Here is a 27,139-nt window from a genome sequence, read left to right as displayed (position 1 = left end):
GTGTGCTCTCGGCTCACTCGGCTCACTCGGCACGTTGTATTTCTGTCTTAGGACGGCTTCACTCCTCTGGCCATCGCCCTCCAGCAAGGCCACGAGCGGGTGGTGTCCGTCTTGCTGGAGAACGACACCAAGGGCAAAGTGCGCTTGCCCGCCCTGCACATCGCGGCCCGCAAGGACGACACCAAATCGGCGGCCTTGCTGCTCCAGAGCGACCACAACGCCGACGTCCGCTCCAAGGTGGGTGGGCCCGAGCCAGAGTTTGAACTCGAGCCCGAGCGGGCTCTGCCCGAGCCCCACCTTCGGCGACCCCTCTCTGTGACTTTTGGCCAGCCCGGCGTGTCGACTGCACGCACCCACCCACCCACGGCACGGGGCTCCCTTTGCGTCCTCCCTCCGGCTCAAATGACCTCTGACTTTGCAGCGTGGCCCCCCGCCTTGTCGAGTTTGACTGACTGAGCTTTTCTTCCGTGGTGTCCCCCGCTTCAGATGATGGTCAATAGAAGCACCGAGGTAGATGTCGTTGCCGTTTGGGAGCGCCTGCCTTTCTCGACTTGTTTTTGGCCCTGGCTCGGTGGCCCCTGGCTCTTCTTTGCGTGCTCCCGTTTTGCCTTGGGAATGTTTGGACTCTGTCACATTAGCATGCTTTTGTGTGTGTGGCCCGCCAGCCAGCCCTGGATAGATGTCCTAACATTGCATGCCTCGTCATCAGCCGTCTGGACTGGAGGGAGGGCTGCTAAAATTGACATTCAAACCTGCAACAGGTTGCTTGCAACGTGCGTGACAACTTTGTGACGCTGCAAAGTTCGCTGCCTTGATTTGAAAGCTTTCATTTGGGTTGGAGCCTGTTGCAAACCAAGCCCATACGCACGCACTTCAGGGGCTCTTGGCAGCCCTCCCTCCCTCCCTCCCTCCCTCCGTCCCGGTCATCCCCGTCGCTTGCCTGTCCCGCCTTTGACGACTTTTTCACCTGAGCCCGACTCGCCCGCACGGTGAGGCGGAGGTTTGGGCACTCCTCCTACCTGCCGCGTGCCTCATTTGGTGGCAGAAAGACCTGAGGCAGGCTGAGAGCTCATCGCCATTGGCTTGAGGGAAAAAAAGAGGCAGCCCCTTTTTTATCCCGGCAGTGTGGGAGGAGGACCTTTGGCGCTGTCTTGCTCGTTCGCCGTTGCGGCCGCCGTCTTTGGCTTGTGACGCGTGACGGCACCGAATTTTGCTTTTGCCGGCAGCGTGTCTTGGACTGCTTTCTTCCCTTTTCTTTGGCGCGAGTCCCGTCTTCACGTTCCTTTTGCTCCCGCCCCCTAGAGCGGATTCACGCCGCTGCACATCGCCGCCCACTACGGCAACGTCAACGTGGCCACGCTCCTGCTCAACCGAGGGGCGGCCGTGGACTTCCTCGCCAGGGTGAGAGCCCGAGAGCCCGGATCCGGCGCTCGGATGGTCAAATAATGGCGCTTTCTCGCGGCCGTGCAGAATGCCATCACCCCCCTTCACGTGGCGTCCAAGCGCGGCAACGGCGCCATGGTGTGCCTGCTTCTGGATCGCGGCTCTCAGATAGATGCCAAAACCAGGGTGAGTGCTCGCCTCCATCCCTCTGTCCATCCATCCATCCTTCCCTCCCTCCCTCCCTCCCTCCCTCCCTCCCTCCATCCATCCACCATTCAGATCTGTCAACGGCGGGCACGTCAAGCTCCTTGAGACTTTTTTGCACGGATTGGGCGCGATTTGCAACATTTCTCATCCCGCCGTTTGACGTCGTGCGCCGCTGCTGTCGACGCCTTCTCGTCCGCAGGACGGCCTCACCCCGCTCCACTGCGCCGCCCGGAGCGGCCATGACTCCGCCGTTGAGCTCCTCCTGGAGCGAGGAGCGCCTCTACTCGCCAGGACAAAGGTTGACACGTTTACGCCAGCGGAAGGGGCGGGGCGGGGCGGGGCGGGGCAGGGCAGGGCGGGGCGGTGTGCACGGCGCGGCGGTGTGCACGGCGCTCATGCTGGCCAAACTGCTGCAGTTGAGTGAAAGTATGACAAAAGGCTCAGTCCTGGCATTTGGCCAGGATCAAGCGTCGTAGAGTCAAAAAGAAAACAAGCAATTATGTAAGAATAAAGCAAACGACGGGTTTCTGCAACAAAGGTGGCCAACCGAAGCAACATCCCGCCCGTCAGTGTTGCCCTCGCCAGCCCCTGTGTCTGTGGGTGTGTTTGTGTGTGTGCGCGTGTGCGTGTGTGTGTGGGTGTGTGTGTGTGCGCGTGTGTGTGCGCGTGTGTGTGTGTGTGTTGGGCGCACGCTGCATGGCTTCCCAGAACGGGCTGTCTCCCCTCCACATGGCGGCCCAAGGCGATCATGTGGACTGCGTCAAACAGCTCCTGCGGCACAGTGCGCCCATCGGCGATGTGACTTTGGACTACCTGACGGCTCTTCACGTGGCGGCCCACTGCGGCCACTTCCGGGTCACCCAGCTTCTGTTGGAGCGGCGGGCCGACCCTGATGCCCGGGCACTGGTACCGCTGCCGCCGCCGCCGCCGCCGCCGCCGGCTGTTCCCGTTCCCAAGCCGTCGCTCGGCAGTAAAACGCTGGCCGTGGCTTCCGCAGAACGGCTTCACCCCGCTGCACATCGCTTGTAAGAAGAACCGAGTCAAAGTCATGGAGTTGCTGGTCAAATACGGAGCCTCGGTCCAGGCCGTCACCGAGGTACCGAGTCGTACTCTTTGCTTCCGGAGGGGAACCCGCTCACTTGCCTGTGCCTTTCCAGTCTGGCTTGACGCCCGTCCACGTGGCGGCCTTCATGGGTCACCTCAACATCGTCCTGCTGCTGCTGCAAAACGGGGCGTCCCCGGACAGGAGCAACATTGTGAGTCAAAGGCGCGGTGCGGCGCGGCGCCGCGTTGGGCTTCTATGGGCTTCAACGGGCTCATCTGCGCAGCGCGGCGAGACCTCCTTGCACATGGCGGTCCGGGCCGGCCAGGTGGAGGTGGTTCGGTGTCTGCTGAGGAACGGAGCCACGGTGGACGCCAGGGCCCGGGTGAGTAGGCATGCCGGCCGCGAGCAAGCGCGAAAAGGGTGTCGCGCTGAGACGCACGTGCGGCGCCGCTGCCTCCGCAGGAGGAGCAGACCCCGCTCCACATTGCCGCCCGACTGGGCAAAAGCGAGATCGTCCAGCTGCTGCTGCAACACATGGCCCACCCGGACGCGGCCACGGCCAACGGCTACACGGCCCTTCACATCGCCGCCAAGGAGGGCCAGCCGGAGATCGCCTCGGTGCTCCTGGAGGCCGGGGCCGAGCGCTCGCTGCCCACAAAGGCGGGTACCTGCGTGCTCGCCCGTGTGTGCTGTCGCTCGGTTGGCTTTGGCGCCACCGTTTGCCCATCCTCCGCTCGCCGAACGCTTCTGCCACCACTCTACCTCTGTCGTCTTTTCCACAGAAAGGATTTACTCCCCTTCACGTCGCCTCAAAGTACGGGAGCCGAGATGTGGCCAAACTTCTGTTGCAGCGTGGCGCGCTGCCCGATTCCGTGGGGAAGGTGGGTCAGGTCGAGTCAAGTTTCTTTCTTTATTTATTTAGCAGCCGCCCTAAGTCACAGACAGGTCTCAAAGTTGACAATTATTCTCCACGTCCCCTGATGTTCAACCGGGCTTTGCAACCAGTAGTTGCGCACAGCCAAAGTCAGGCTTTGCCGCCATCTTTTCTTTTGTGTGCTAGAATGGCCTGACACCCCTCCACGTTGCCACACATTACGATAACCAGAACGTGGCGCTTCTGCTTCTGGACAAAGGCGCGTCCCCCCACGCTGTGGCCAAGGTCAGAGAGTTCAAGCGGCAGGGCGGGCAGCGCCGCCGCGTCGTCAATTGTTCCGAGGCGGCTGGGCTCGCCTCGGCTTAAGCGAGTCGCGATCGCATCTCTCTCGCTCTCGCAGAACGGCTACACCCCTCTCCACATCGCGGCCAGGAAGAACCAAGTGGAGACGGCCCGTGCACTGCTGGCCTGCGGAGCCCAAAGCCACCTGCTGAGCAAACAGGGCGTCACGCCGCTCCATTTGGCTTCTGAGGAGGGCCACGCCGACATGGCCGCCCTGCTCCTGAATCACGGAGCTCGGGTCAACGCCGGCACCAAGGTAGCAAGTGGGCTCTCTCTCTCTCTGTGGAAAAAGAAGTGCCTTCCTTCCTTCCTTCCTTCCTTCCTTCCCTTTCTTTCTTTGTGCGCTCCAGAGCGGCCTGAGCGCCCTTCATTTGGCAGCGCAGGACGACAGGCTCGCCGCCGCCCAGATTCTGGCCACCAATGGCGCCGACCTGGACCAGCAGACGAAAGTATAGGAAGCCTCCCTCGTAAAAGCGCCGCCTTGACCTTTTGCACGCTTGAGCTTGTCGCACTTGTTTTGCAGCTGGGCTACACGCCGCTCATGGTGGCGTGCCACTATGGAAACAGCAAGGTGGTCAACTTCCTTCTTCAAAACGGCGCCAGCGTGACCGTGGAGACCAAGGTGCAATAGCCGCCGCCGCCGCGCGTGGTCGTTCTTGATGTTTTGGCTTAACCCGGCCGCTCCCGCAGAATGGTTACGGCCCTCTTCACCAGGCAGCCCAGCAGGGCAACACGCACATCATCGACATCCTCCTGCAGCACGGGGCCAAGCCCAACGCTGTCACCGCGGTACGCCCGCATCACCGCACGCACGCACGCACGTACGGGCACGCTGGCACATGGGCATTTTGCGCATTTTCTTCCTTTTGGCGGCAGAACGGCAACACGGCCCTCGGAATAGCGCGGCGCCTGGGCTACATCTCGGTTGTGGACACGCTGAAGGTGGTCACGGAGGAGATGGTCACCACCACCACCACCACCACCACGGCACGTTGCGCCGTCCGTCCGTCCGTCCGTCCGCCTTCCCCTCGCTAATCTGATGCAGGCATTACACCACCAGACGGTGACGGAGAAACACAAGCTGAATGTTCCGGAAACAATGACGGAAGTACTGGATGTGTCGGACGAAGAAGGTCAGTCAGCCGCCGGAGCGAGCCTCCCCCCCTCCGCCCTTTTTGCCTTTCTCAAGCGCAGCGCTCGCTCGTTCTCTCTCAAGGCGACGACACCATAACGGGCGACGGAGGGGACTATCTCAGGGCCGAGGACCTCCGGGAGCTCGGGGACGACTCGCTCCCGGGACAGTATCCGGATCACGCAAACTACTTTGGTGACGAAGGAGCGCACGCCGGCAGGTTGGGTCAAATCCAGCCGACTCGCACGCGTGGGACTCCCGCGTCTCCTCTGACTTACTCGTGTCTCCTCTGACCCGCTGGCATCTGCTCTGACCCGCTGACGTATCCCCTGACCCGCTGACGTCTCCTCTGACCCGCTGACGTCTCCTCTGACCCGCTGACGTCTCCTCTGACCCGCTGACGTCTCCTCTGACCCGCTGACGTCTCCTCTGACCCGCTGACGTCTCCTCTGACCCGCTGACGTCTTCTCTGACCCGCTGACGTCTCCTCTGACCCGCTGACACCTCCTCTTCTGACTCACTCTGCCCCAATGTTCCATTTTTTTTTTTTTTTGGTCATCATCTGTCTCATCTGGAACGCAGTTGGGAAAGGTCTTTCACGCTCCAAAGCTACCAGCAGAAACTTGAAAGCGTGACGGACGAAAGGCTCACCTGTCAGGTATGTGCACTGCGCAGAGATTCCGTTTGCGCTTTGCTTCTTATATTGAGTGGCGGCTTTTGCGCTTGATCCCATCCCAGACATGGTGGCTTTCGAGGGGAAAGGTGCAAAACTCCTACCGGCTGAGTTGGGGCGCAGAGAATCTGGACAACCTTGCTCCACATTCTGGGTACGCACAGTACTCGAGCGTGGTCTCGGCCAATGACGCAGCCGGCCGCCCGCTGAAGTGAGAGAGTGATTCCCACGTGTTGTATGAGTGGCGGGCGGCCGAGGAACTTTACTCTTCACTGGATGGACGACGCTGCCCTGCGCTGCGCTGCGCTGCCCTGCCCTGCCCTGCCCTGCCCTGCCCTGCGCTGCGCTGCCCTGCACTGCCCTGCCCTGCCCTTCCCTTCCCTTCCCTCCACCTCCTCTCCCCTCCCTTGCCCTGCCCTGCCCTGCCCTGCCCTGCCCTGCCCTGCCCTGCCTGAGTCTGACCCGCTCTCCTTCTTCTCTCTCCGCTTTCACCGTGGACGCTCTCAGGCCCGGGTCTCCTTGCCGTGACGGCGCGGCGGACCTCAGCAGGTGATCTCGGCCGCCTCATTCCCTCCCTCCCTTTGTTCCCGCCGCTTGTTCCCTTTGCTCCCTCCCTGTCTTTGGTTGGAAGCCTGCGACGGCGGCAAGCCGGACGCTTCTCAGATCCCGCCGATCCGTGTGCATACGTGTCGTCGTGTGTGTTGCCGAGAAACGTTTGAGGTGCAATCAGCCAGGTTGCATCGCAAGCATTCAAAGTGTGTGTCCGCTTTCGGCTCAGCTTCCTGGTTAGCTTCATGGTGGACGCCAGGGGCGGGTCCATGCGGGGTTGCCGCCACCACGGCCTGCGCGTGCTCATCCCGCCGGGGACGTGCGGCGCGCCCACGCGTGTGACCTGCAGGCTGGTAAAACGGCAGCGCCTCGCCCAAGGCCCGGCTCTGGCCGCCAGGCGAGGCGCTGAGCTTGCGGTGTCTGGAGGCCAGCTGCTCGGGTAAGGGGGCCGCCTTCCCTCCCTCCCTCCCTTCCGCATGCACTTGTGTGCAGCGTGCGTGTCTTTTGTCTTTGGCCGACCACAGGAAGCTCCACCTCCCCAGTGCCCCGCCGCCTCTTAACGAGGGCGAGAGTTTGGTGAGCAGAATGGTGCAGCTTGGCCCGCCGGGGACCACTTTCCTGGGGTAGGTAGGCTGCAAAACCAAAGAGCCCAGTGGCCGGACTTTGTAAACCTTTGCTCTCCCTCTCTCGGCCGCCGCCACGCAGTCCCGTCGTGGTGGAGGTGCCCCACTTTGCCGCTCTGCGCGGTGGCGAGCGTGAGCTGGTCATCCTGAGGAGTGAAACGGGAGAGAGCTGGAAGGAGCATCACTGCGAGCACACCCAAGAAGAGCTCAAGCGGATCATCAACACGGCGGACGATGAAGGTCCGTCCGTCTCGTCTCGTCTCATCTCGTCTCGTCCCTTCCCCTCCCCTCCCTTCCCTTCCCTTCCCTTCCCTTCCCTTCCCCTCCCCTCCCCTCCCCTCCCCCAAAGCCTCCCCTCCCCCTCTGATGTCACTGGCGCCATCCTTCTGTCGCGCACTAGAGCCGGACTCTGGGGAGGAGGTGCAGAAGAAGCGCATATGCCGCATCATCGCCAGGGATCTCCCGCAATTCTTTGCGGTGGTGTCGCGGGTCAGGCAAGACGCTGCTCTGATTGGTCCGGAAGGAGGCGTCCTGAGCAGCACGGTGGTGCCCCAAGTGCAAGCGCGTTTTCCTGAGGGGGCCTTGACCAAAAAGATTAGGGTGGGCCTGCAGGTACGCCATATTGACAAAGACAATAGTAGAGACAAGTGTCATCTCTACTAGTGGCACTTGTCTTTGTCTTTGTCTGTCATTTATCCTTTTTGATATTTCGGCACTTGTTTTCTTGCACTCGTATGCGCTGCTGCGACAAGTGCATTTTCGCCGCTGTGGGACGAATAAAGTTCTATCATCATCATCATCATATTGCCAGCCAGCTAGCCAGAAAAGATGGCTCGCCCGCCCAAGGCTTGTCCCTCAATCATTTGGACTCGGCATCGTTACGGTCTGCCTTCCTTTTTGTCTCGGGGCAAAAAGCCAGAGGCTGGACGTCCTCGGTGCCACCGACCGAATTTGTTTGCTTCCGTATCGGACGCGGATTAGATCAGCCCGACGGATTCACGGTCAAAAGAAAAGATGGCCGAGGCAACCCGGCGTGTCTGCTTCCAGGCCCAGCCGGTGAGTTTGGACCTGGTCAGGAGGGCTCTGGGGAACAGGTCCAGCTTCAGCCCCGTGGTCACTTTGGAGCCCCGGCGCAGGAAATTCCACAAAGCCATCACCGTGACCATCCCGGTGCCCAAAGGCAACGCCTCGCCGCTCCCCGCCGCTTCCTCCCGCTCCGCCCCGACCTTACGGCTGCTCTGCAGCATCACGGGTAGGACTCGTCGGCTCGGCGCGGCTGTGTTTTTTTTTTTTGCTCAGTCGGAGGGGTCCCTGTTTCAGGGGGAACCACGCCGGCCCAGTGGGAAGACATCACCGGCACCACTCCCTTAACGTTTACCAGCGACCACGTGTCCTTCACCACAAACGTTTCCGCCAGGTGCCCGCACGGCCGGCCGTCCGTCCGTCCCTTTCGCCTTTCGCCTCGCCGCACCTCGCCTCGCCTCACCACACCGGTCGTTTGCCCCTTCACGTCTTCTAGGTTTTGGCTCATAGACTGCCGGCAAGTCCACGAGTCGGTCAACTTCTCCTCTCGGGTGTACCGGGAGCTGATCTGCGTGCCGTACATGGCCAAGTTTGTCATCTTGGCCAAAAGCCACCACGAGCCCAGCGAGGGCCACCTGCGCTGCCTCTGCGTGACCGACGACAAACTGGACAAAACGCCGGAGCAGCGAGACGACTTCACCGAGGTGGCCCGCAGTCGAGATGTGGAGGTGGAGCCCGGGGGGGAGGGGCCAGGACTCCTTTTTCCGGTGGCTAAGCAATTCTTGCTATTGCTCTCGCTCTGTTTTAGGTTCTGGAGGGAAGGCCCATCTATGCGGACTGCTGCGGAAACTTTGTCCCCCTGGCCAAAAGTGGCCAGCATCATCTCTTCAGCTTTTTTGCCTTCAAGGAGAACCGGCTGGCGCTTTCCATCAAAGTTTGTCTTGTTGTCTTCGGCGCCCGGCGCATTCCGACGTAGCGAGCGTAACGAGCCGGCCTTTGCAGATCCGAGACGACGCCCGAGAGCCGTGCGGCCGCTTGTGCTTTCTCAAGGAGCCCCCCCGAAGTTATGGCGCCGCGCCGGGCCATGACGCCGTGTGCAACCTCAACGTGGCCTTGCCGTCTTTCCGCAAGGTGAGTCGTCTCCCAAGCCGTTTCATTGCGGATTGTCAGGAGCAAAAAAATATATACTTTTTGTCTCCTTCCCTCCCTCCCGCTTGGCTGCTTTGGAAAAAGGAGTCTGATTCTGATCCAGAAGAAGAGGTAAAGACGGCTGGTTGTTTTTCATCAAATGTCAAGTCTTGACGCCTTTCCTGTCCGTCTCTTTCTCTGCAGATGGACAACGCGAGGCGGGAGCAATGTAAGGTCTTTTTCAAGAAAAAAAGCGCACTTGCGCTTCTTTTTGTTTTCTCTATGTCTGTGTGGGTCGCTCGCTGCCTTGGCCTGCTGCATCTTGTGTCGTGCTCTTGTTTCTTGTTTGGTGCCTTTCTTTTCTTTGAAGCTTCACTTTCACGTCTATGCTTTCCGTTTTGGACCTTCCTCAATGATGGAATAGTGCATGTCACGTGTGTACCTCTGGCTCGGCTCGGCTCGGCTCGGCCCGGCTCGGCTCGGCTCGGCCTGGCCTGACCACCCTCTCAAATGTTTGTCTCCTTTCATTTGAATTCTTTCCTTCTATTTTGACTCATCGCTCGGAAGGCGAAGAGACAGCAGCGGCGCTTTCCAAAGTGGAGCTGACGCGGGAAGCGGACCTCCTGTCGGACGTGTCGGAGATGAAAGGAGATTTGATGAAAATGACGGCCATTTTGACCGCCCGTCCCTCAGAGGAACGGCGCCCCGCCTTGGGAGGCCGCACCTCTCAGAAAGGCCTGCCTGATCTTTCCAGGGTACCTTTAGAAATCATGGAGAAGGACCTGGAGAAAGTCAAAGAAGACCTGGAGAAAGTCAGTCAAATACTGAGGAGCGGGACGTACCGCCAGGCAAGTAGGGACCCCGAGCTCCTCCTCTCTGACGCGGCGATAGGGGAGGCTGCCGAGCGGCCGGCTCACGGGGGCGCCGATGCATCCGCAGAAGACACCGGCGAGTCACGCCTGGCCGCGTCGAGAGCAAAAGACGGGCGAGGAGCGAACCGCTTGCCCGTTGGCTCGGTCAAAGACAAAGTCAAATCCTTACAGCAGAGAGCGGGAGCAGCGGAGCAAAGCGGCAACGGTGGCGAGCCCTCGCCGCCGTTGCGTGGCACCGCCAAAACGCCTCCGGCGCCCAAAGACGGCCACCCGCGCACCGCCGCACCCCCGGCCGGGTCGGGAAAACACCAGGACAGCCTCTCAGTCAAAGAGTTGATGCGAGCCTTTCAAAAAGAGCCTTCGCCGACACCGTCGGGCTTGTACGGAAGACCGCCGACGAGCCCGTGGACGACGTCCATCCCTCTCGATTCTAAGGCGGCTCCGCTCGACGAGGTGGATCGAAAGAAGAGCGCCCCAGTAGGTGACGGTGAAGACCGAGGTGCCCTCGCAAACTGGGTGACGGGTAGCGGTTCTGATGACACAAGCCCCCAAAGTCTGCACCTTGACCAACAAACGCAGCCGCCCGGCGCGGTGCGTGAAAAGCCGAGTACGCGCCACGGAGAAGAGCGCGCGAGTCCAACAATTGAGCCGCCGTCCAGCCATTTGACCGCGGCTCCGCCTTTCGGCGAGGCTGACGCGAGGAGCGGGTCCAACTCTTTGAAATCCGGCACCACACCCGAGGACCTTTCGGAGAGCGCTCGGCAGCTCGGCGCCGGCGGTGGCCATTTGCAGTCAGGGTTGCCTTCAGCCCGCTCGCAAACGTCTATTGACGAGCGGCGCGCCAGCTTGCGCTTGCCCACCACGCAAGATTGCCGTCCTCTCAGTCCGTCATCGGCTGACGGCGACTCTTTGACAATAAGCCACAGAGACTCGCTGGAGGGCAGTCCTGTTTTGGACGGGAACTCCTCCTCCCTTCAGTCCCCAGATTCCATCGAAGCCAGCCCTTGCGAGGAGGAGCAGGAGGAGGAGGAGGAGGAATGGCCTCCTCGCGATTCCTTAGAGAGCAGCCCCGTTGAGCGGCCGGCGTTGCCGCTCATGGGAGACCATCCCGCCGGTCAATCCGAACCCTCCCACAGCGCATTTGGGCATTTCCCGCAGCCGCAGGCCCGCGCCGACCGGGAGCGGGTTCACACAAGTTCCGGTAAGAGTCCTGTCCTCTCTCTCGCGACACCCTTGCTTGCGACGACCAGGTAAGTGAGCACTTCCTCATCCTGCATTCTGACCGTTCTTTCCCATTCAAAGCGGCGCCGGTGGCGGCGAAGCTCCCAAAAGCGTTAGCGCTAGAAAGAAATCAGTGGAGTTCCCCAGGGGCAGGCACACCGTGTCAATGCGGGGACGCCTGGTCACCTGGTGAGGTTTCCCCGTCAGCCCCGAATTCAAGTTGCCTCCTCTTGTGTTTCAGCCGCTGCGCACCACCGGTCCCAGGCAAAGGATGTCCGCCAAACAACGGCTCCAATCGGTCCGGAGGAAGCCCACACAAACTCCTCAAAAGTTCAAAAGCCCGTCGCCGTGCCGCCGCCTGTTGCTGCCGCCACGGACGACGGACCTTCCGCAAGGTTGAATGCGGCAAATAGAAGCCATGAGCAAAAGGCGGTCAAGTCGGGAGAAACTGCCCCGTTTCCACCTAACGTAACCGAGCGAGCCGAAGCGGCGCCAGAGGTTCCGACGTGTCAAACGAGCAAACCCCCCGAGTTCTGTAGCTACGACCACGCGGAAGAGGAGGAACTTGACTGTCCCAGAACGGAGTCCAAAGGCGTCACTGCCAAGACGGAGTGCTGTGCTTTTGGCAAAGTGGAGGAAGTGGAGATACTCGATCTGGCGGTACCGGTGGCGGCAGCGGGCTCCCCGTCTCTGGCGGCAGCGGGCTCCCCGTCTCTGGCGGCAGCGGGCTCCCCGTCTCTGGCGGCAGCGGGCTCCCCGTCTCTGGCGGCAGCGGGCTCCCCGTCTCTGGCGGCAGCGGGCTCCCCGTCTCTGGCGGCAGCGGGCTCCCCGTCTCTGGCGACAGCGGGCTCCTCGTCTCTGCCAGGGACAGCCGACACCACACCGGAGGAGAAAACGCCAACCGAGGGCAGCACGCCGACGAGTGAACCCAACCCATTTCTCTTCCAGGAAGGGAAACTTTTTGAAATGACCCGAAGCGGCGCTATCGACATGACCAAGAGGAGCTGCCAGGAGGACGGGGGCGCTTTTGCTTTTTTCCAAATTGCCCAACACGCCCTCGAGGGGCCCGTATCAGGGAACGGCGGGCGAGAAGGCGAGGCGCCGGCCAGCTGGCGTGACGTCGGCCTCAACCTAAAAGTAGAGCTCAAGACCGAGGAGCGCTCCGAACAAAGTCCCGATTGGCAGCTTCCGTCGATAACTGAGCTCGATCACACGTCTGCCAAATTGAAAATCCCCAAAATGGGCCTTTCCACTTGTTGGGCCAAAGATCACCGCGACCCGGAAAGCCTCGAGGCTCCGGCACATCGCGGTGACTCCTCCTGTTTGGATCCGGCCTCTACTGGTCATGCGACCGTCCATGCGGAGACGGCAGAATCCACTCTTACCAGGTTGGAGCGAGGAACAGAGTCATCCCACTCTTCTCGGCAAGACTCAAAGTCAGCCGCAGAGCCCCCCGATTCGTGTGGAGTCCCTCGGAAAAGCCCGTCCGAGCCAGCCCGGCGAGTTCAAAAGCAAACGCCGGCAGGCGCCAAATCGCGCATCCCCATCAAGTCAAAGTCTCCTGAGGCAGATTCTTTGCTCAGATCTGCTCAAGACAAAAGGAGCAGAGGGCCAACAAACGGAACTGCTGCGCCGTCCCAAGGGACTTTGGTCAAGGCTAAGACATCCGCCGGCACTGCCTGGACCGGGCCCGAGTCGAAAGCAAAAGCCTTCCGCTCGAGACTACCCGTCAAAGGGAAAGGCGGCCCGTCTCGCAAAGACGCCGGCGAGGCGCGCCGACATTCCGAGCCATCTTTGGTGGAGGTTGCCGAGCGGCCCGAGGAAGACCGTCGCCGCCGCCGACGGGACCAAAGCACCACGGAAAGGCACGCGTCGGGCTCCGGGAGGCGCCGGCGCAGCTGTGCTGGCGAGACGCAGGCGCGACCAAGCCTCGGCGCTGCAGGTAGGCGTTGGTCCGCCTGTGCCTTTCACACTTCTGTACTCTGTTTTGTGTCCATTCTAGAAAACCACTTTTGTTAGCTTGTTACCTTTTTCAACCTCCGACGTGTCGAAGGGCAAGTCAGTCGAGTGTCTCTGGCAATATTTGGCGCTTTGCATCGGCCCATCGGCGTTGCTCTCTCTCGCTTGCTCTCTCTCTCGCTCTCTCGCTCTCTCTCTCGCTCGCTCGCTCGCTCGCTCGTTCTCTCAACGGAACCTTGTCCTCCCACGCAGACGGCGCATTCGTGGAGAAAGAGATCGAGAGCGACCGCACGGACACGGTGGACGCGACGGAGAGCGGAGCCGGCGCCTCGGCGGCATCACCGGAGCCCAAAGGGCACAATGAGATGGAGGCCACACGGTGAGCCTTTCAAAAGCGCCTGTGGCATCCAATGAGCCTCGGCGCCATTCAGGTCCCCTTTCTTGCTGTTTCCCGCAGTGGCGGGGCGGCCGAGTCGACCCGCTCGGAACAGGCGGCGGCGGTGGCGGCGGGCGCTCTTACGCCGAGGCTTCCCCGACCGACGACGCACGCTGGAGTAGGAGCTTTTTTTTCTGACTTTCTTCTCACACATGGCTTCCTCTTTTTTGCATTTTATTTTTGCATTTACACAGCACAATGCCATTTTCATTCAGATTGAGCGACTTTACATTTCTTCCCGCCATAGTCCCCCATATTGATGCCGCGTACCCTCATGACTTTTTTCTCACCGTTGTCATTCCATCTTGTTTTATTGCGCAATATAGGTATACTGTATCATGAATCCCCATGGGTTTTTTTTCAAAGCGATTGTAGTTTTGCCTTTGACATGCCATTTTTCCATTTTGCATGTGTGTGTGTGTCAAGGTGCCCCATCAGAAGCCAGGCGCGTAAAGTCCAACAGTCGAGCGATGGCCATGCAAAAAGCAACTGCCGCCGCCGCCGCCGACCGGGTGGACGATGGAGCTGAGCAGCTGCGTAACTTTTTCTTTTCTTGTCTTTTCTTTGCCGTCTTCATTCCGATTGATGGACTCTTCATTCTCACCATTGGCGGCATTTTCACGCTTCCTTTCTTTTCGGGGGGTGGGGAGGATCTATCTATCTATCTATCTATCTATCTATCTATCTATCTATCTATCTATCTATCTATCTATCTATCTATCTATCTATCTATCTATCTATCTATCTATCTATCTATCTATCTATCTATCTATCTATCTATCTATCTATCTATCTATCTATCTATCTATCTATCTATCTATCTATCTACCTATCTACCTATCTACCTATCTACCTACCTACCTACCTACCTATCCATCCATCCTTCTATGGCCAAAGAGCGCATCCCTGTTGTCCCGATGTGACCGACGGACGGACAGACGGACGGTTCAGGAGATGCACCTTTATTCATTTCCAGCTATTGTGTATGGCGACTACTCCGTGTGAGAATGAGCGAGAGTGTATGACAGAGAATTTGTTGAAGTGTGTGTGCGTGTGTGCCGTGCAGCTTGCCCAATGTCTTTGTTTGATGATTGTGTTTGCAAATAAATTCCCGACTAGGTTGTGGGCGTGGCTAGCGGAGTCATCATTTTGGGGACAAATGAGGTCAGCGCCATTATTTGGGGGACGGACTTTGCGTCAGTTTGTGTGCGGAGCGGCCGAGACGCTCCTGTGGAAGTGGACGTGGCGCCAGGTGCCGTCGCCGCCTCGGCGCCAGACGCGCGTCTCCTCCGCCTTGGCGCGCCGGCCCGGCGTCAGGGTGAGGCGCACGTAGGCGATGCAGGCGGCGTCCTCGCTCAGCATGTGCACCAGGGGCTCCACCACCAGCGTGTGACCAGCACGTCCGGGCGCCCCTGAAAAGACATGACGGCCAGGTAGCAGCCAGGTAGCAGCCAGGTAGCGGCCAGGCAGCGGCCAGGCGACGCCGTGACCTTTAGCGCCAATCCAAATCGCCAGGGGCTCTTTTGGGAGAGATTAAGTACTTAGGTAGCGAGTCGCCACCCACAAGGAAGGGGTCGCAAATTCCTCGGCAAGCTCGACACGACGCGTGCAAGAGGCTGGAGCGTTTGCGCGGGATTTGCGAGCATGCGGGCTTGGCGGCTGCCACGTAACCTCCTCTGACTCTTTTTGTTCCGCTATTTGTTCTGGATGGAGCAAGGCATGGTTTCTCGTTTGAACGAGAGGTGGTCGTTACCGTCGTTCTGCATGAGGAAGCGATGGAACTCCAAGCCGCGCACCAGGACGCCCAGGCTTTCGGGCTCGAAGCTGGAGAGAGCCGGATGGGACATTTCCCTGAGACACAAAGGCGAAGCGTCGGACGCGGATGCAATTGCAACTGACCGCTCGCTACGCAACTGACCGGTACGTGTCGTAATCTCCGCTGGCAATGGCGCTCAGCAGCTTGACAGTGGCTTGGATGATTTCCTGCTGGCGGGCTGGAAAGAATCCAAATACTCACACGGCCGTTTGCTTCCGCGTGCTGTTTAGGCTTACCTGTAACGGGCTGACTGCTGTTTGCGGCCCACTGGACACTCACCGGGCTGCTTCCGATCCCCCCCAGGGAGAGCAAAGCCACACAAAGATGCCAAAGCATTGTCGCCGGATCAGATCTTTTCTCCCCTGGCAGGCGGGCAGGCAGGCACGCAGGCAGGCAGCCACGCAGCCACGCAGGCAGGCAGGCAGGCAGGCAGGCAGGCAGGCAGGCAGGCAGGCAGGCAGGCAGGCAGGCAGGCAGGCAGGCAGGTAGGATTCAGGTGGACTCCACCTTTGTGTCTCTGTTTTTTTGGGAACGTTGCTTTCAAAGTGTCCCTTTGGACTGGTGCTTGCACAAAGATGTGCTGTTGCTTTCAAAGTGTCCCTTTGGACTGGTGCTTGCGCAAAGATGTGCTTTGGACTTTACTTTGCAAATAGCGACTCTGCATATGTTGCGTATGTACACTTTGCCTCCTTTTCACCTTCTTTCCCATTCCAAATGGTCCATTTCAACCTTTCCCCCCAATCGTAAATGCAGACTTTTTCGCAATGATTCTCAACTTTCATCAATTTTTTTCTACACGAACTTTTTGATTGTAACTTTTGTGTCACTATGTCTGACTCTCTTTTTAATATTCTGACTGTTGAACGCATGTCTAATAGTTGAGCGAAAGAAGGTGGGGGGAGGGGCGAAGGGCGGGACGCCGGCACCCATCCCAAATGTCAAACAGGATGTGGGTGGGCGGAGCCTGAGGCCAGGCAGACGGGATGGGGATGGGCGCCAGCTGGACATACGTATCTAAAGCGCCCCACCTGCCTGTCACATTCCAGATGCCCTGGGAAGGAAGGAAGGAAGGAAGGAAGGAAGGAAGGAAGGAAGGAAGGAAGGAAGGAAGGAAGGAAGGAAGGAAGGAAGGAAGGAAGGAAGGAAGGAAGGACGGCGGACAGACAGACGGACGGACGGCCGTGGCCAGACAAAGCCAGAGTTCCAGAAGCGACTTTATTTCCTCAGCTGTTGCCCGTTGGAGACCGAGCGGTCGTCAAGTGAAAACGTGTGCCTTGTCGTTGGTGTAAAAAAAAAAAACCCCAACAAGTTTTACTCGGTTGAATGGTCCGAGGCAAATCTCTGTCCCTCTCCCCGCCTTTTCTGTCATTACATTCTTGCAACCTCTGCTTCTTCTTTTGCAATGTCCCTTTGTCCTCATCCTAAAGCTTGCGCTTTCGGCCAAACTTGCCCAACATGATTCTTTTCACTTTTTCATTTCGTTTGATTTGTGCGACACTGTCGGCTCAGCGTTTATTCGGAGCGCCCGTTACGACCGTTTTTATTTCAAGACAGGACAACTTGATGTGCAAGATTTTGACTTTGCTCTTTTGAGACTTTTGACCCATTCCCCGACTTCTGGGCACAAGGACTTCTCCTGGTTGGATGATGCCTTTATTTGCGCAACGTTAGCTCCGACCTACTTGAAGTTCCTTTTTCACCGTCGCCTCTGCCGCTCAGATGGTTGGTCAGCGGACGGCCCCCGTGCGGCTCCTCGTACCAGGGGCCCCACACGCCGCCGTTGTACTGCGGGTTGGAGCGCGGGTCTTTGGGCGGGTAGCGCACACGCACTGCCGTCTTGTTGTACTGGGCGAGCCGCATCAGCATCTTCTTGACCACATCCGGGTAGCGCTGCGACAAATCCACCCGCTCGTAGGGGTCCGACCTGATGTTGAACAGCCACAGGGACTTGCCGCGGTCCCGGCGGACGCGTTCGCTGTGCTGACGCAGGCTCAGCCGCTGGGTGGAGGAAAAGAGGTAGGTGGGACTAAGTCTCGGGTCGGCTTTCAGCCAGTAACTTGCAGTAAAACTCCTGAACTGCTTCTGAACTGCTCCTAAACTGCTCCTGAACTGCTTTTGAACTGTCGTATGCCCCCGCCCACCCAGACCCGTACCTGTGGGTTGAAGGTCTGCGGTGGCACCCAGTCGCCGTAACCGGGGACCCCCGTCAGCAGCTTCCAGTGGCCCACCCGCAGCGCCGCCCTCACAGCCGTGTTCCACAGGCCGTGGCCGGCCTTCCACGAGCCGTTTTTGGCCTTGACGTAAAGCGGGTCGATGTTGTGGAGGATGTCCCGGCGGGGCGACGGGCGCCCTTCGCTGATGGCTTCCCAGACGTCGTAGCCGTCCAGCTGCAGGTCCTCTTCCAGGGTGCCCTGGCCCAGGGTCACCAACGTGGGGAACCAGTCGGTGATGTGCACCAGCGAGCGACAGCGGGTGCCCTTGTTGGCCAGCAGGGGGCTGTGGACGAAGCCCGGCGCCCGGATGCCCCCTTCCCACAGCGTGGCCTTGCTTCCCCGGAGGGGCCAGTTGCTGCCGCCCACCAGGGGCTGCCCCCCGTTGTCCGACGAGTACACCAGGACCGTGTTGTGGTAGAAACGATAGCGTTTGAGGGCCAGGGTCAGATTGCGCACGGCTTCGTCCAGGCACGAGACCATGGCGGCGTATTTGCGGCGCCGGGGGTTGACGATGCCCGCGTAGCGCTCCAGGTAGCCGGCCGGGACCTGCAGCGGCGAATGGGCCGCCTGGTAGGCCAGGTAGAGGAACAAGGGCTCGCCGGGGTCGTGCCGGGCCAAGATCCCGATGGCCTTTTGCGTGTACATCAGCGTGGAGTACGAGCCGCGGTCCTGCTCCCAGGCGGCCTCTTCGCCCTGGTGCAGGTCGTAGCCGCACGCGCCGGGACCTTCGCACTTGTAGCGGCTGTAGTAGTCGCCGCTTCCCAGCAGCGAGCCAAAGAAGGTGTCGAAGCCGCGCCGGGTGGGCAGACAGCCGCGTTTGTAGAAGCCCAGGTGCCACTTGCCCACCATGTGCGTGGAGTAGCCCACCTGCTTCAGCTTCTGCGGCAGGGTGGCCTGGTCCAGGGGGAGGCAGTTGGGCTGGCCGGCTCGGATCACCGAGTGCTGGAGCCCCGTGTGGATCTGGTACCTGCGAGACAAAGCAGAGTCAGTCGGCCGGCGCAGCCGTGTGTCTTTGACGTTCTCTCTTTTGTGCAAAAGCCGGCTTCAGACCGCGGCGAATTCAGACCGCGGCGGCGGCGGCTGCTTCAGACCGTCGGTTCGCCGCGCGGTCGGTCACCTCGCTCGCGCGCCACCATTGTCAAATAGCTCAAATCGGCTTCTCTACGTACTTTTCGTCCCGTATATCGATTCTCCGTACCGTTCTTCTTGGAAAAATATCAACGTTTGCATCGAGCATTGTCACGGACGCGAGACCAAACATAGCTATCTCATATCGTTGGCCGCTTGCCGAGGTTATGACACTTTGAGATTCTTCGTCGTTTTTATTTTCCTTTTATTTCACAATAGTTTTTGGACCAGAGTTGCTGGGTTTGAATCGCTGTTGTTGTTTGTTTGTTTGTTTGTTTGTTTGTTTGTTTTTGTCCTCAGAATGTTTGGTTTTACTTTAGTTTTCCGACATGATTCGATTCACTCGCTGCCAGCCCGCTCACAGCGTCACTGTCTGCATCTGATCGATGGGGAAACCTCGTCACGACACGATGTGGCGGCAGTCGGCGACAGCGCGGAACGGCCGCGCCGCGGTAGTGTTCCCCTCCGCGTGTTCCCAGTGTACCTGCCGGTCATGAGCTGGCTCCTGGATGGGCTGCACAGCGGCTGCACGTAGTAGTTGTCCAGCTTGACTCCCCGTGCAGCCAGTCGGTCTAGGGTGGGCGTCTTGATCTCGGAGCCGTGGTAGCCCACGTCCCGGAAGCCCTGATCGTCCGCCAAGATAAAGACGATGTGCGGCGGCGGCGGCGGCGACGGCGCTTTGCCCAACTCCGACGCCCGCTTGGAGCTCCACGTGTGCGACACGATGAAGCCGAGGAGCAAAGTGAGCGGAACCCACAGAATCAACATTGCGCTGCTGTAGCCCCGATTGCACTGCGGTCGCCTCTAGCCTCTCGCCTCTCCCATCGTCTTGTAGAATGCGTGCATCGACGCGTGAGTAGGCTGGCCGGCTTTGCGTCGATCGCGCCGCCAATCGAAAATGACTTCCACGCGCATTACTCTGGAGCACGTCCAAGCCAGATGTCTTGCATCGTGGGAGAAAAACGCTCCATGTTCGTGCTCGCCGAGCAAACCCCCCGAGTGCGTGCGTGAGTGCGTGGGCGGGTCCGTGCGGAACTCGGCGGCTGGGTGGGGTGGGGATTTGATGGTAGAAGTGACAGCATAAAGAACGTTCTCCTCGCCAGCCAGTCCCAAACACATGGAACCAAGTCGTGCGTGCATCATCAGGCATGCACGACAGCCACTGCACTGTCCTTCTCTTTTCAACGTCCTTTTCTTCCGAGGGTACTTGCCATACTGGAAGCTCTCCTCGATCCCGCGAGCTCTCCGTCATTGGCATAGCGGTTCCTTACATATCAGTTCTACAAGTTGCGTCTTGTCTCTCTCAAGGCCCCAACCACATTCCGCAAGCTTCAGCAGAAATGGAAGCACGCCAGGCCAGGCCAGGCCAGGGCAGGCCAGCAGCTCTTTTCTTCCACCTCGGCCCCGCCGCCCAGCGCAACTTTGGTGGGATTTGCAGCAGTCCGCAACTTTGTCTTGTTTGAGCCTGTGCAAAATGAGGGGAACTTACAGTGGCCTTTTTTTCGGGGGGGGGGGTTAGCCGTGCCAGTTTTGTGAGATTCACAGCGCACTTCTGAAGGGATTTGCTCAGTTTTTAATATTTTGACATTTTTATCCATTCCAAATGTGCACACTGACTATCTTTCCTCGTACATGAGCTTTTTCACTGGACGTTAAGCCCCACGGAGCGAGCCAGCCAGCCGGCCCGCCCTCCCCCATCTACGTATGTATAGAAAGCACTCTACGTAGTCTGTCCAAATGGAGTTGCCGTAGAAGCTCCGCTGCAGATGACTTCCGCCTTCGCTTCGGGTAGCAGCGACGTCAAACGGCGAATTTTGTGACGAGGTACAGTCCGCCGCACATCACGACTAGTTCGCCGTCGTTTTCCGTACAAGGCACACATGATCCGACTGTGCTACTAATTCGGCGTCTTCTCTTCAATACGAGCCAAAGTAGCTCGAGCTATTCGGCCGGCAGCACGATTTACGTTACAGAACTTTGGCAGTTGACATATAACTTTTTTTTTTTAACCCCTGGCCGTCCAAGTGAAAGGCGCACAAAGTTGCACCACGAAGCCGTTGTTGTCGTTCCATCGCAACCCAAAATGTGACATTGACAGCGTGGCTAATGCTAAGCCAGGGCCGTGCTGCAGACTTTCGACTTTGACAGAAGGCAACATTATGCAACTGCGAGAGACGGGGCTTGGGGGTCGGGTCGGGTCGGGTCGGGTCGAGGGGGGGCATACGCACCGATTATCGTGCTGTGTGCTTGAGAGGCAGCGAGGACATTGAAAGCGTTTTATATGTTTACATTAAACGTCAAGTGTCTCAACTCAAGTTAATGGTCACAATAATCATTACTAACGGAGAGTACCGACAATCCCACCCCAAGATGGTTTCCGTAACCTGACGTCAAAAAACGGGTCCGGCTGTCAGCAAACGCCTCATAATATTAGCACTAGAGTAGATTTTCACCAATCGTTCAGTACTTAAATATGTGTTTTACTTTTACTACCGACATTCGAAAATGTCGACAAAATTAGCGGGGCGGGGCGGGGCGGGCCGGAGCGGAGCGAGGGCATCAATCCCAATCGAGTGCCCTTGATTTGGATTTCCATTTTTCTTTTAGATTTGCGCAAACCTACTGGGCGAGAATGGCTGAAACTGTCAATCATCCATTCCAACGTATAGTGGAGCCCCTGGATCCCCAGGTTGCAAATCAGCATTTCTATAATCTCTCCAAACTTGAAGATCCCCGATATGGTAAAATGTCGTCTGTTGCCGCGCCTTTTCCCAGAAGCTTGAACCAAACTAGAACAGCTTCCTTACTATTCTCAAACAAGGAGCCCAACATTCACAACGCTTGGTTCGGCTCGGTTCGGTTCTTTAGGGAGCTTGCCGTTCTGCATCCGTGTTCTCTTGGAGTCTGCCGTCAGAAACTGCGACGGCTTTCTGGTGAAACAGTCCGACGTGGAAAATATCCTCAACTGGAAGCAAACCCAGACGCAGAGGGTGGAGATCCCGTTCATGCCGGCGCGCGTCATCCTGCAGGACTTCACGTAGGTCTGCACCACTTCTTTCTTCTGTGGTGCAATTGCAGTCTTTGTTTGCTTGTTCTTCACAGCGGCGTACCCGCTGTGGTGGATTTTGCCGCCATGCGCGATGCGGTGGTTAAGCTTGGCGGAGACCCTGCCAAAATCAATCCCGTTTGCCCGGCTGACCTAGTCATTGATCATTCTGTCCAAGTGGACTTTAACAAAAAGTAAGATCTGGTTCTTCCAGTTTTTAAATGCTCCATTCATATGTCATGTGTGTGTGTGTGTGTGTGTGTGTGTGTGTTTTTTCTCTTTCTTTCCCTTCGTAAGGTCTGACAGCCTCCAGAAAAATCAAAACTTGGAGTTTGAGCGCAACAGAGAGAGGTTCCAGTTCCTTAAGGTACGAACGAGCCGTAATAGTACGCCGAATGTATGTCAGCGATGCACGTATCGTAGCGACGTGCTCGTAGGTACGTTGAAACTATGCGTTGGGCTCGATGCCATTGGAATTCCGTTGTCTGGAACCCGAGCGAAAGGTCTGGATGGGATGCCGCGATTGAACGTAAAGTAAATGCGGGGGGCCCCGAGAAAGAGCCTTGGGGAATGCCTGTGCCATTTATGTTTGGACAGTAGATTTGAATAACAGTTTGATTGTAACGGGCATGGCTTTGTCTGTCTTTTACTTTCAGTGGGGCTCCCAAGCATTCAGGAACATGCGTATCATTCCGCCCGGTTCAGGGATTGTCCACCAAGTCAACTTGGAGTATTTGGCCCGGGTGGTGTTTAACCACCGAGGCTTTTTCTACCCCGACAGCCTGGTGGGCACCGATTCCCATACCACCATGATCGATGGCCTCGGTGTTCTGGGATGGGGTAAGTCGCCCGTTTTGAAGGGAGCCGGTCCAAATTCCGCTCGACCGTATCATGCGGTCATCGGCGAGGAGCGGCTTTCTCAGTTGAAAGCGCCGTGGCGGCCCGGTTGAGTTTGCTCGGTCTCCTCCGCGTAGGCGTGGGTGGCATCGAAGCAGAGGCGGTGATGCTGGGTCAGCCCATCAGCATGGTTCTACCCGAGGTGGTCGGATACAAGTTGCGCGGCAGCCCTGACCGCTTCATTACGTCCACCGACATTGTTCTCACCGTCACCGAGGTAACAGAGCCCTCTTTCGAGGAAGGAGCCTGCCTGCCTGCCTGCCTGCCTGCCTGCCTGCCTGCCTGCCTGCCTGCCTGCCTGCCTGCCTGCCTGCCTGCCTGCCTGCCTGCCTGCCTGCCTGCCTGCCTGCCTGCCTGCCTGCCTGCCTGCCTGCCTGCCTGCGTGGCTGCCTGCGTGGCTGCCTGCGTGGCTGCCTGCGTGGCTGCCTGCCTGCGTGGCTGCCTGCCTGCCTGCCTGCATGGTTGCATGGTTGCCTGCCTGCATGCGTGGCTGCCTGCCTGCGTGTCTGCCTGCCTGCCTGCCTGCCTGCCTGCCTGCCTGCCTGCCTGCCTGCCCGCCCGCCCGCCCGCCCGCCCGCCCGCCCGCCCGCCTCAAACATCGAGCGTCACCTGTTTGCGTCTGTGCTTTCCCAGCATCTGCGCCAAGTGGGCGTCGTCGGCAAGTTTGTGGAGTTTTTCGGGCCCAGCGTGGCTCAGCTGTCCATTGCGGACAGAGCCACCATCTCCAACATGTGTCCAGAATACGGCGCCACCGCAGCGTTCTTTCCGGTGGATGGCGTCAGCGTGGAATACCTCAAGCAGACCGGTGAGTGACCAGCGCTGAGCGTATTTGGGGCGGCCCGTGATTTCTTTTCTCTCAAATCAGGGCGAGAAGCACAAAAGCTGGCCTACATTACAAAGTATCTGAAGGCCGTGGCCATGTTCCGGGACTACGGCGACGTCTCCCAGGATCCAGATTTCAGTCAGGTCTGTGCCGCCGACAGGCATCCGACCGGGTCTGGAAAATGACTTTGCATCTCTCGTTGAAGGTTGTAGAGTTGGACCTCGGGACGGTGGTTCCGTGCTGCAGTGGGCCCAAGAGACCTCAGGACAAAATTCCTCTTTCAGACATGAAGGAAGACTTTGAAAGGTGTCTGGTTGCAAAGGTGAGTTTGCGTTCTTGATGATGATTTGACTGCTTGTTGAAGCTCCGGTACCCAGCGTAGTCTCATCTCTCGTTGCCGCCGCTGCCGCCGCCGCTGCCGCCGGAGCATCAAAAGCTAGCTGCAGGTGCCACGTTTGACCTGCTGTGCCCGTAATCCAGCAAGGTTTCAAAGGCTTTGCCGTGGCCCCGGATGGTCAGAGCGCAACGGTCCCCTTCTGCTATGACGGAAAAGACTACTCATTAAGCCACGGCTCTGTTGTGATCGCGGCCATCACCAGCTGCACAAACACCAGCAACCCGTCCGTCATGCTCGGAGCCGGTGGGTCGGCCCTTTTCGGATCGCCCTCCTTTTTTCATGTCTGGATTATCTTCCAATCGGGCTTTTCTTCCAGGACTCCTCGCTAAGAAGGCGGTGGAGAATGGCTTAAGCGTGAGGCCTTACATCAAGACCAGCCTTTCGCCCGGCAGTGGAGTGGTGACCTATTACCTGAAGGAGAGCGGCGTTATGGACTATCTCTCTCAGTTGGGGTAAGCTGCAAAACTGCATTCGCGCAAAGGCGCTCAACATACGGACACGGTGGGCCGGCGCTCTCGGTGTGATGCGCCAAACGAACCGAGCGACGTAAAGCGCAGAAAATGCAGGGCCAAGACAAAGAGCCCTGGGGGATGCCTTTTTTCATCTTGCTTTTTGTTTTCTTCAAATGGCAAAACTTACTAGCTTGAAATTTGAACGGCATACGTCTTTCATGTGTATCCATCCATCCATCCATCCATCCATCCATCCATCCATCCATCCATCCATCCATCCATCCATCCATCCATCCATCCATCCATCCATCCATCCATCCATCCATCCATCCATCCATCCATCCATCCATCCGCCATCCATCCATCCCTCCCTCCCTCCCTCCCTCCCTCCCTCCCCTTTTCCACCGCTTATCTGGGGCGGCAAACCCAAAGCGCCACCTTGTCCGGGGGATCCCGAGGCCTTCTCGCCGTCGTGTCCCGGGTGGGTCGCCCCCGGAGTCTCCCTCCGGACCACCTGAGCGGGGTGGAGATGTCTGGGAGGCCCGAACCACCTCATCTGGCTCCTCACAACGCAGAGGCGGGTCGACCATAAGCTTCTCTCGAGCAGCCATTTTAGGCCCATTCGAAAACGATTGCTTCCGAATGCAGCGGCGGATCCGCTCATAAAACAGAAAGCGCAATTGCCATTGTCATTGGATGCTCATGAAGCGGCTATGTATGGATAGCTCTCTTCTCTTTTTTAGCTTTGAGGTGGTCGGCTACGGTTGCATGACCTGCATAGGAAACAGTGGACCCCTCCCGGAGCCGGTGGTGGAGGCCATCTCCCAGGTATTACCGTTGTTTGCTATGTTCCTGGTGCGCTAGAGGGTTAGGTAGGGTTAGACAAGATGCTGGATTTCACGCTCCTTCTCATTCACTCCAGCAACGCTTCCTTCCGTGCCTTTGTTTTTTTTCAGGGAGACTTGGTCGCCGCAGGCGTCCTGTCAGGAAACCGAAACTTTGAAGGTCGCGTCCACCCCAATACCAGAGCCAACTACCTTGCCTCGCCGCCGCTCGTTATTGCTTACGCCATAGCCGGGACCGTAAAGATTGACTTTGAGACAGAACCTATCGGTGGGTTTAGTAAATTGGGGAGTCGTGGCACGCCATTGAATACAAACGTCTGCTTTTTTTAGCCGTTAATTCCCATGGCCGAGGGGTCTTCTTGAGGGACATCTGGCCAACGCGCGAAGAGATCCAGCAAGAAGAGACAAAGTTTGTTATCCCGACAATGTTCCGAGAAGTCTACCAAAACGTCGAGGTAGGTTGGCCGGCCCGCCCTTTCGCTTTGCCGGGCGTTGTTGAAGACGGAATGTGGTTGCAGAAAGGGAACGAACGCTGGAACTCTCTGGTGGCGCCGTCAGACGAGCTGTATCCCTGGGATGCCACCTCCACGTATATCAAGTCCCCGCCGTTCTTTGATGGCTTGGTAAGTTCTTTTGGGCAGGGTGCGGTTCGTCGCACACCTGCCTGCCTGCCAAAGAAGAGATCTTCATTTTGGAACACGCTCGCTGGTCTTTTCTTCAGAGCATGCAGTTAAATCCTCCTGCAGCCATAGACGGCGCCTACGTGCTGCTGAACTTGGGCGACTCAGTGACGACGGACCACATTTCCCCTGCTGGGAACATCACCAGAAGCAGCCCCGCCGCCCGCTACCTGTCAAGCAGAGGGTGAGCGAGCGATCGCAATGGAAGCAATGACGGCACGGCACGGCACGGCACGGCACGCCACGCCACGCGTGGAATACAAACATGTCATTGCCTTCCTTTTTTTTGGGCAACAGCATCAGCCCACGCGAGTTCAACTCTTACGGCTCCCGTCGAGGGAATGACGCCGTCATGGCCCGGGGGACGTTTGCCAACATCCGCCTGTTTAACAAATTCCTCAACAAGCAGGCGCCGCAAACTGTTTACCTGCCAACTGGCGAAGTGGTAAGCGGGCGCCTGCCCAACTTTGCATATTTGGAAAATGTCCGCCGGTCGGTGACCATATGAGAAATGGGGCTTTGCTGTTCACAAACTGATGAAGACTTTGATGCCATTCCCCGAAGGTTGGTTCTCGGTCATCCTAATTAGTCTGTTCCCTCCCCGTGTCAAGATGGACGTTTTTGATGCCGCCGAGCGATACGGCCAATCGGGAGTCCCGCTCCTGATTCTTGCCGGAAAGGAGTATGGTTCGGGTAGCTCCAGAGATTGGGCAGCCAAAGGTCCATTATTGCTGGTAGGAACGCGCCTTCATAATAATAATAATAATGATGATGATAATATTGAATTTGATTTAGAATGGACAAATCACCAACTAACAAAACAGATCGAATATTATTAAAAACTAGCAAGAGTAGGCTTTCCTTGAAGGCAGTGAGCCACGTTCTCCCCCCCCCCAAATCAAGGGCATCAAGGCTGTTCTCGCCGAGAGCTACGAGCGGATCCATCGGAGCAATCTGGTGGGGATGGGAATAATCCCGCTGGAGTATTTGCCGGGAGACAACGCAGAGAGTCTGGGCTTGACCGGAAGAGAACGCTTCCACGTCGCCATCCCCGAGAACATCGCCCCTGGGATGATCGTGGACGTGACGGTACGCTGTCTGGTGAAGGCGCGCCTTTTCGTATACGACGCCTTCTCCTAGCTCTTCTTCTCCCGACAGCTCCACACGGGCAAAACCTTTGGCGTACGGATGAGGTTCGACACCGACGTGGAACTGGCCTATTTCCACCACGGGGGAATCCTGAACTACATGATCCGCAAGATGTCTAAAAATTAACGTCCAACGTTCAGAGTTATCCTTACCTCAAGTTGCATTCCGTTCCTCTTTAAGTGTTGTGTTATCCGTAGCATTCTATAAAGTGGCCTCGGTGGATAGA

At 58.2% G+C, this 27,139-nt stretch overlaps 4 protein-coding genes across 16 annotated transcripts in view; 2 read left to right on the top strand and 2 right to left on the bottom strand.

Moving 5' to 3' along the window:
• Positions 1-14,598, top strand: part of ank2b (ankyrin 2b, neuronal) — a 20,486-nt gene extending 5,888 nt beyond the window's left edge. For 5 of the 10 annotated variants that reach the window (XM_088395986.1, XM_088395977.1, XM_088395970.1 and 2 more), the window contains 38 exons: positions 52-237; positions 487-510; positions 1,303-1,401; positions 1,471-1,569; positions 1,790-1,888; positions 2,299-2,496; positions 2,588-2,686; positions 2,748-2,846; positions 2,919-3,017; positions 3,098-3,295; positions 3,418-3,516; positions 3,696-3,794; positions 3,910-4,107; positions 4,202-4,300; positions 4,375-4,473; positions 4,542-4,640; positions 4,728-4,838; positions 4,912-4,984; positions 5,068-5,203; positions 5,566-5,641; positions 5,722-5,810; positions 6,164-6,205; positions 6,435-6,644; positions 6,730-6,828; positions 6,911-7,068; positions 7,229-7,440; positions 7,876-8,080; positions 8,149-8,245; positions 8,348-8,579; positions 8,660-8,785; positions 8,854-8,982; positions 9,085-9,111; positions 9,184-9,208; positions 9,547-11,052; positions 11,314-13,014; positions 13,284-13,410; positions 13,489-13,585; positions 13,894-14,598. In XM_088395986.1, the coding sequence (XP_088252112.1) occupies positions 52-237; positions 487-510; positions 1,303-1,401; positions 1,471-1,569; positions 1,790-1,888; positions 2,299-2,496; positions 2,588-2,686; positions 2,748-2,846; positions 2,919-3,017; positions 3,098-3,295; positions 3,418-3,516; positions 3,696-3,794; positions 3,910-4,107; positions 4,202-4,300; positions 4,375-4,473; positions 4,542-4,640; positions 4,728-4,838; positions 4,912-4,984; positions 5,068-5,203; positions 5,566-5,641; positions 5,722-5,810; positions 6,164-6,205; positions 6,435-6,644; positions 6,730-6,828; positions 6,911-7,068; positions 7,229-7,440; positions 7,876-8,080; positions 8,149-8,245; positions 8,348-8,579; positions 8,660-8,785; positions 8,854-8,982; positions 9,085-9,111; positions 9,184-9,208; positions 9,547-11,052; positions 11,314-13,014; positions 13,284-13,410; positions 13,489-13,585; positions 13,894-13,920 (7,398 nt within the window). In that variant the 3' untranslated portion in view covers positions 13,921-14,598. Of the gene's footprint in view, positions 1-51; positions 238-421; positions 511-1,302; positions 1,402-1,470; positions 1,570-1,789; positions 1,889-2,298; positions 2,497-2,587; positions 2,687-2,747; positions 2,847-2,918; positions 3,018-3,097; positions 3,300-3,417; positions 3,517-3,695; positions 3,795-3,909; positions 4,108-4,201; positions 4,301-4,374; positions 4,474-4,541; positions 4,641-4,727; positions 4,839-4,911; positions 4,985-5,067; positions 5,204-5,565; positions 5,642-5,721; positions 5,811-6,163; positions 6,206-6,434; positions 6,645-6,729; positions 6,829-6,910; positions 7,069-7,228; positions 7,441-7,875; positions 8,081-8,148; positions 8,246-8,347; positions 8,580-8,659; positions 8,786-8,853; positions 8,983-9,084; positions 9,112-9,183; positions 9,209-9,546; positions 11,053-11,313; positions 13,015-13,283; positions 13,411-13,488; positions 13,586-13,893 lie in introns of those variants that run through there. The other 5 variants (XM_088395942.1, XM_088396005.1, XM_088395961.1 and 2 more) reach the window with 5 other exon arrangements.
• LOC148403044 (calcium/calmodulin-dependent protein kinase type II delta chain-like) lies at positions 14,414-15,900 on the bottom strand. 2 transcript variants are annotated; one of them, XM_088396344.1, is made up of 5 exons: positions 15,769-15,880; positions 15,520-15,732; positions 15,386-15,461; positions 15,221-15,318; positions 14,414-14,879 (listed from the first exon to the last, which is right to left on the bottom strand). In XM_088396344.1, the coding sequence occupies exons 2-5, from the start codon at positions 15,617-15,619 to the stop codon at positions 14,665-14,667; spliced, it is 489 nt and encodes a 162-aa protein (XP_088252470.1). In that variant the 5' UTR covers positions 15,620-15,732; positions 15,769-15,880; the 3' UTR covers positions 14,414-14,664. The 2 variants fall into 2 exon arrangements, with proteins under 2 accessions (XP_088252470.1, XP_088252461.1); XM_088396335.1 differs by having other exon boundaries at positions 15,520-15,900.
• Positions 14,745-27,139, top strand: aco1 (aconitase 1, soluble). 3 transcript variants are annotated; one of them, XM_088396070.1, is made up of 21 exons: positions 14,745-15,387; positions 21,232-21,365; positions 21,493-21,661; positions 21,727-21,864; positions 21,968-22,037; positions 22,327-22,510; positions 22,645-22,784; positions 23,201-23,372; positions 23,433-23,533; positions 23,596-23,712; positions 23,871-24,030; positions 24,104-24,239; positions 24,983-25,067; positions 25,196-25,352; positions 25,415-25,539; positions 25,603-25,707; positions 25,806-25,948; positions 26,062-26,209; positions 26,376-26,498; positions 26,668-26,853; positions 26,923-27,139. In XM_088396070.1, the coding sequence occupies exons 1-21, from the start codon at positions 15,350-15,352 to the stop codon at positions 27,037-27,039; spliced, it is 2,748 nt and encodes a 915-aa protein (XP_088252196.1). In that variant the 5' UTR covers positions 14,745-15,349; the 3' UTR covers positions 27,040-27,139. The 3 variants fall into 3 exon arrangements, with proteins under 3 accessions (XP_088252196.1, XP_088252211.1, XP_088252202.1); XM_088396076.1 differs by lacking the exon at positions 14,745-15,387 and adding an exon at positions 18,543-20,448; XM_088396085.1 differs by lacking the exons at positions 26,668-26,853; positions 26,923-27,139 and having other exon boundaries at positions 26,329-26,478.
• Positions 16,480-19,532, bottom strand: arsj (arylsulfatase family, member J). Its single transcript, XM_088396264.1, has 3 exons — positions 19,109-19,532; positions 17,437-18,463; positions 16,480-17,281 (listed from the first exon to the last, which is right to left on the bottom strand). Exons 1-3 carry the CDS (start codon positions 19,390-19,392, stop codon positions 16,937-16,939), a joined length of 1,656 nt encoding a protein of 551 aa, XP_088252390.1. The 5' UTR covers positions 19,393-19,532; the 3' UTR covers positions 16,480-16,936.

The sequence above is a fragment of the Syngnathus floridae genome, chromosome 1, assembly GCF_059516105.1.
Source record: "Syngnathus floridae isolate MCC-2025c chromosome 1, RoL_Sflo_1.0, whole genome shotgun sequence".
Taxonomy (NCBI): Eukaryota; Metazoa; Chordata; class Actinopteri; order Syngnathiformes; family Syngnathidae; genus Syngnathus; species Syngnathus floridae.
This window is presented reverse-complemented; position numbering and strand designations above follow the sequence as displayed.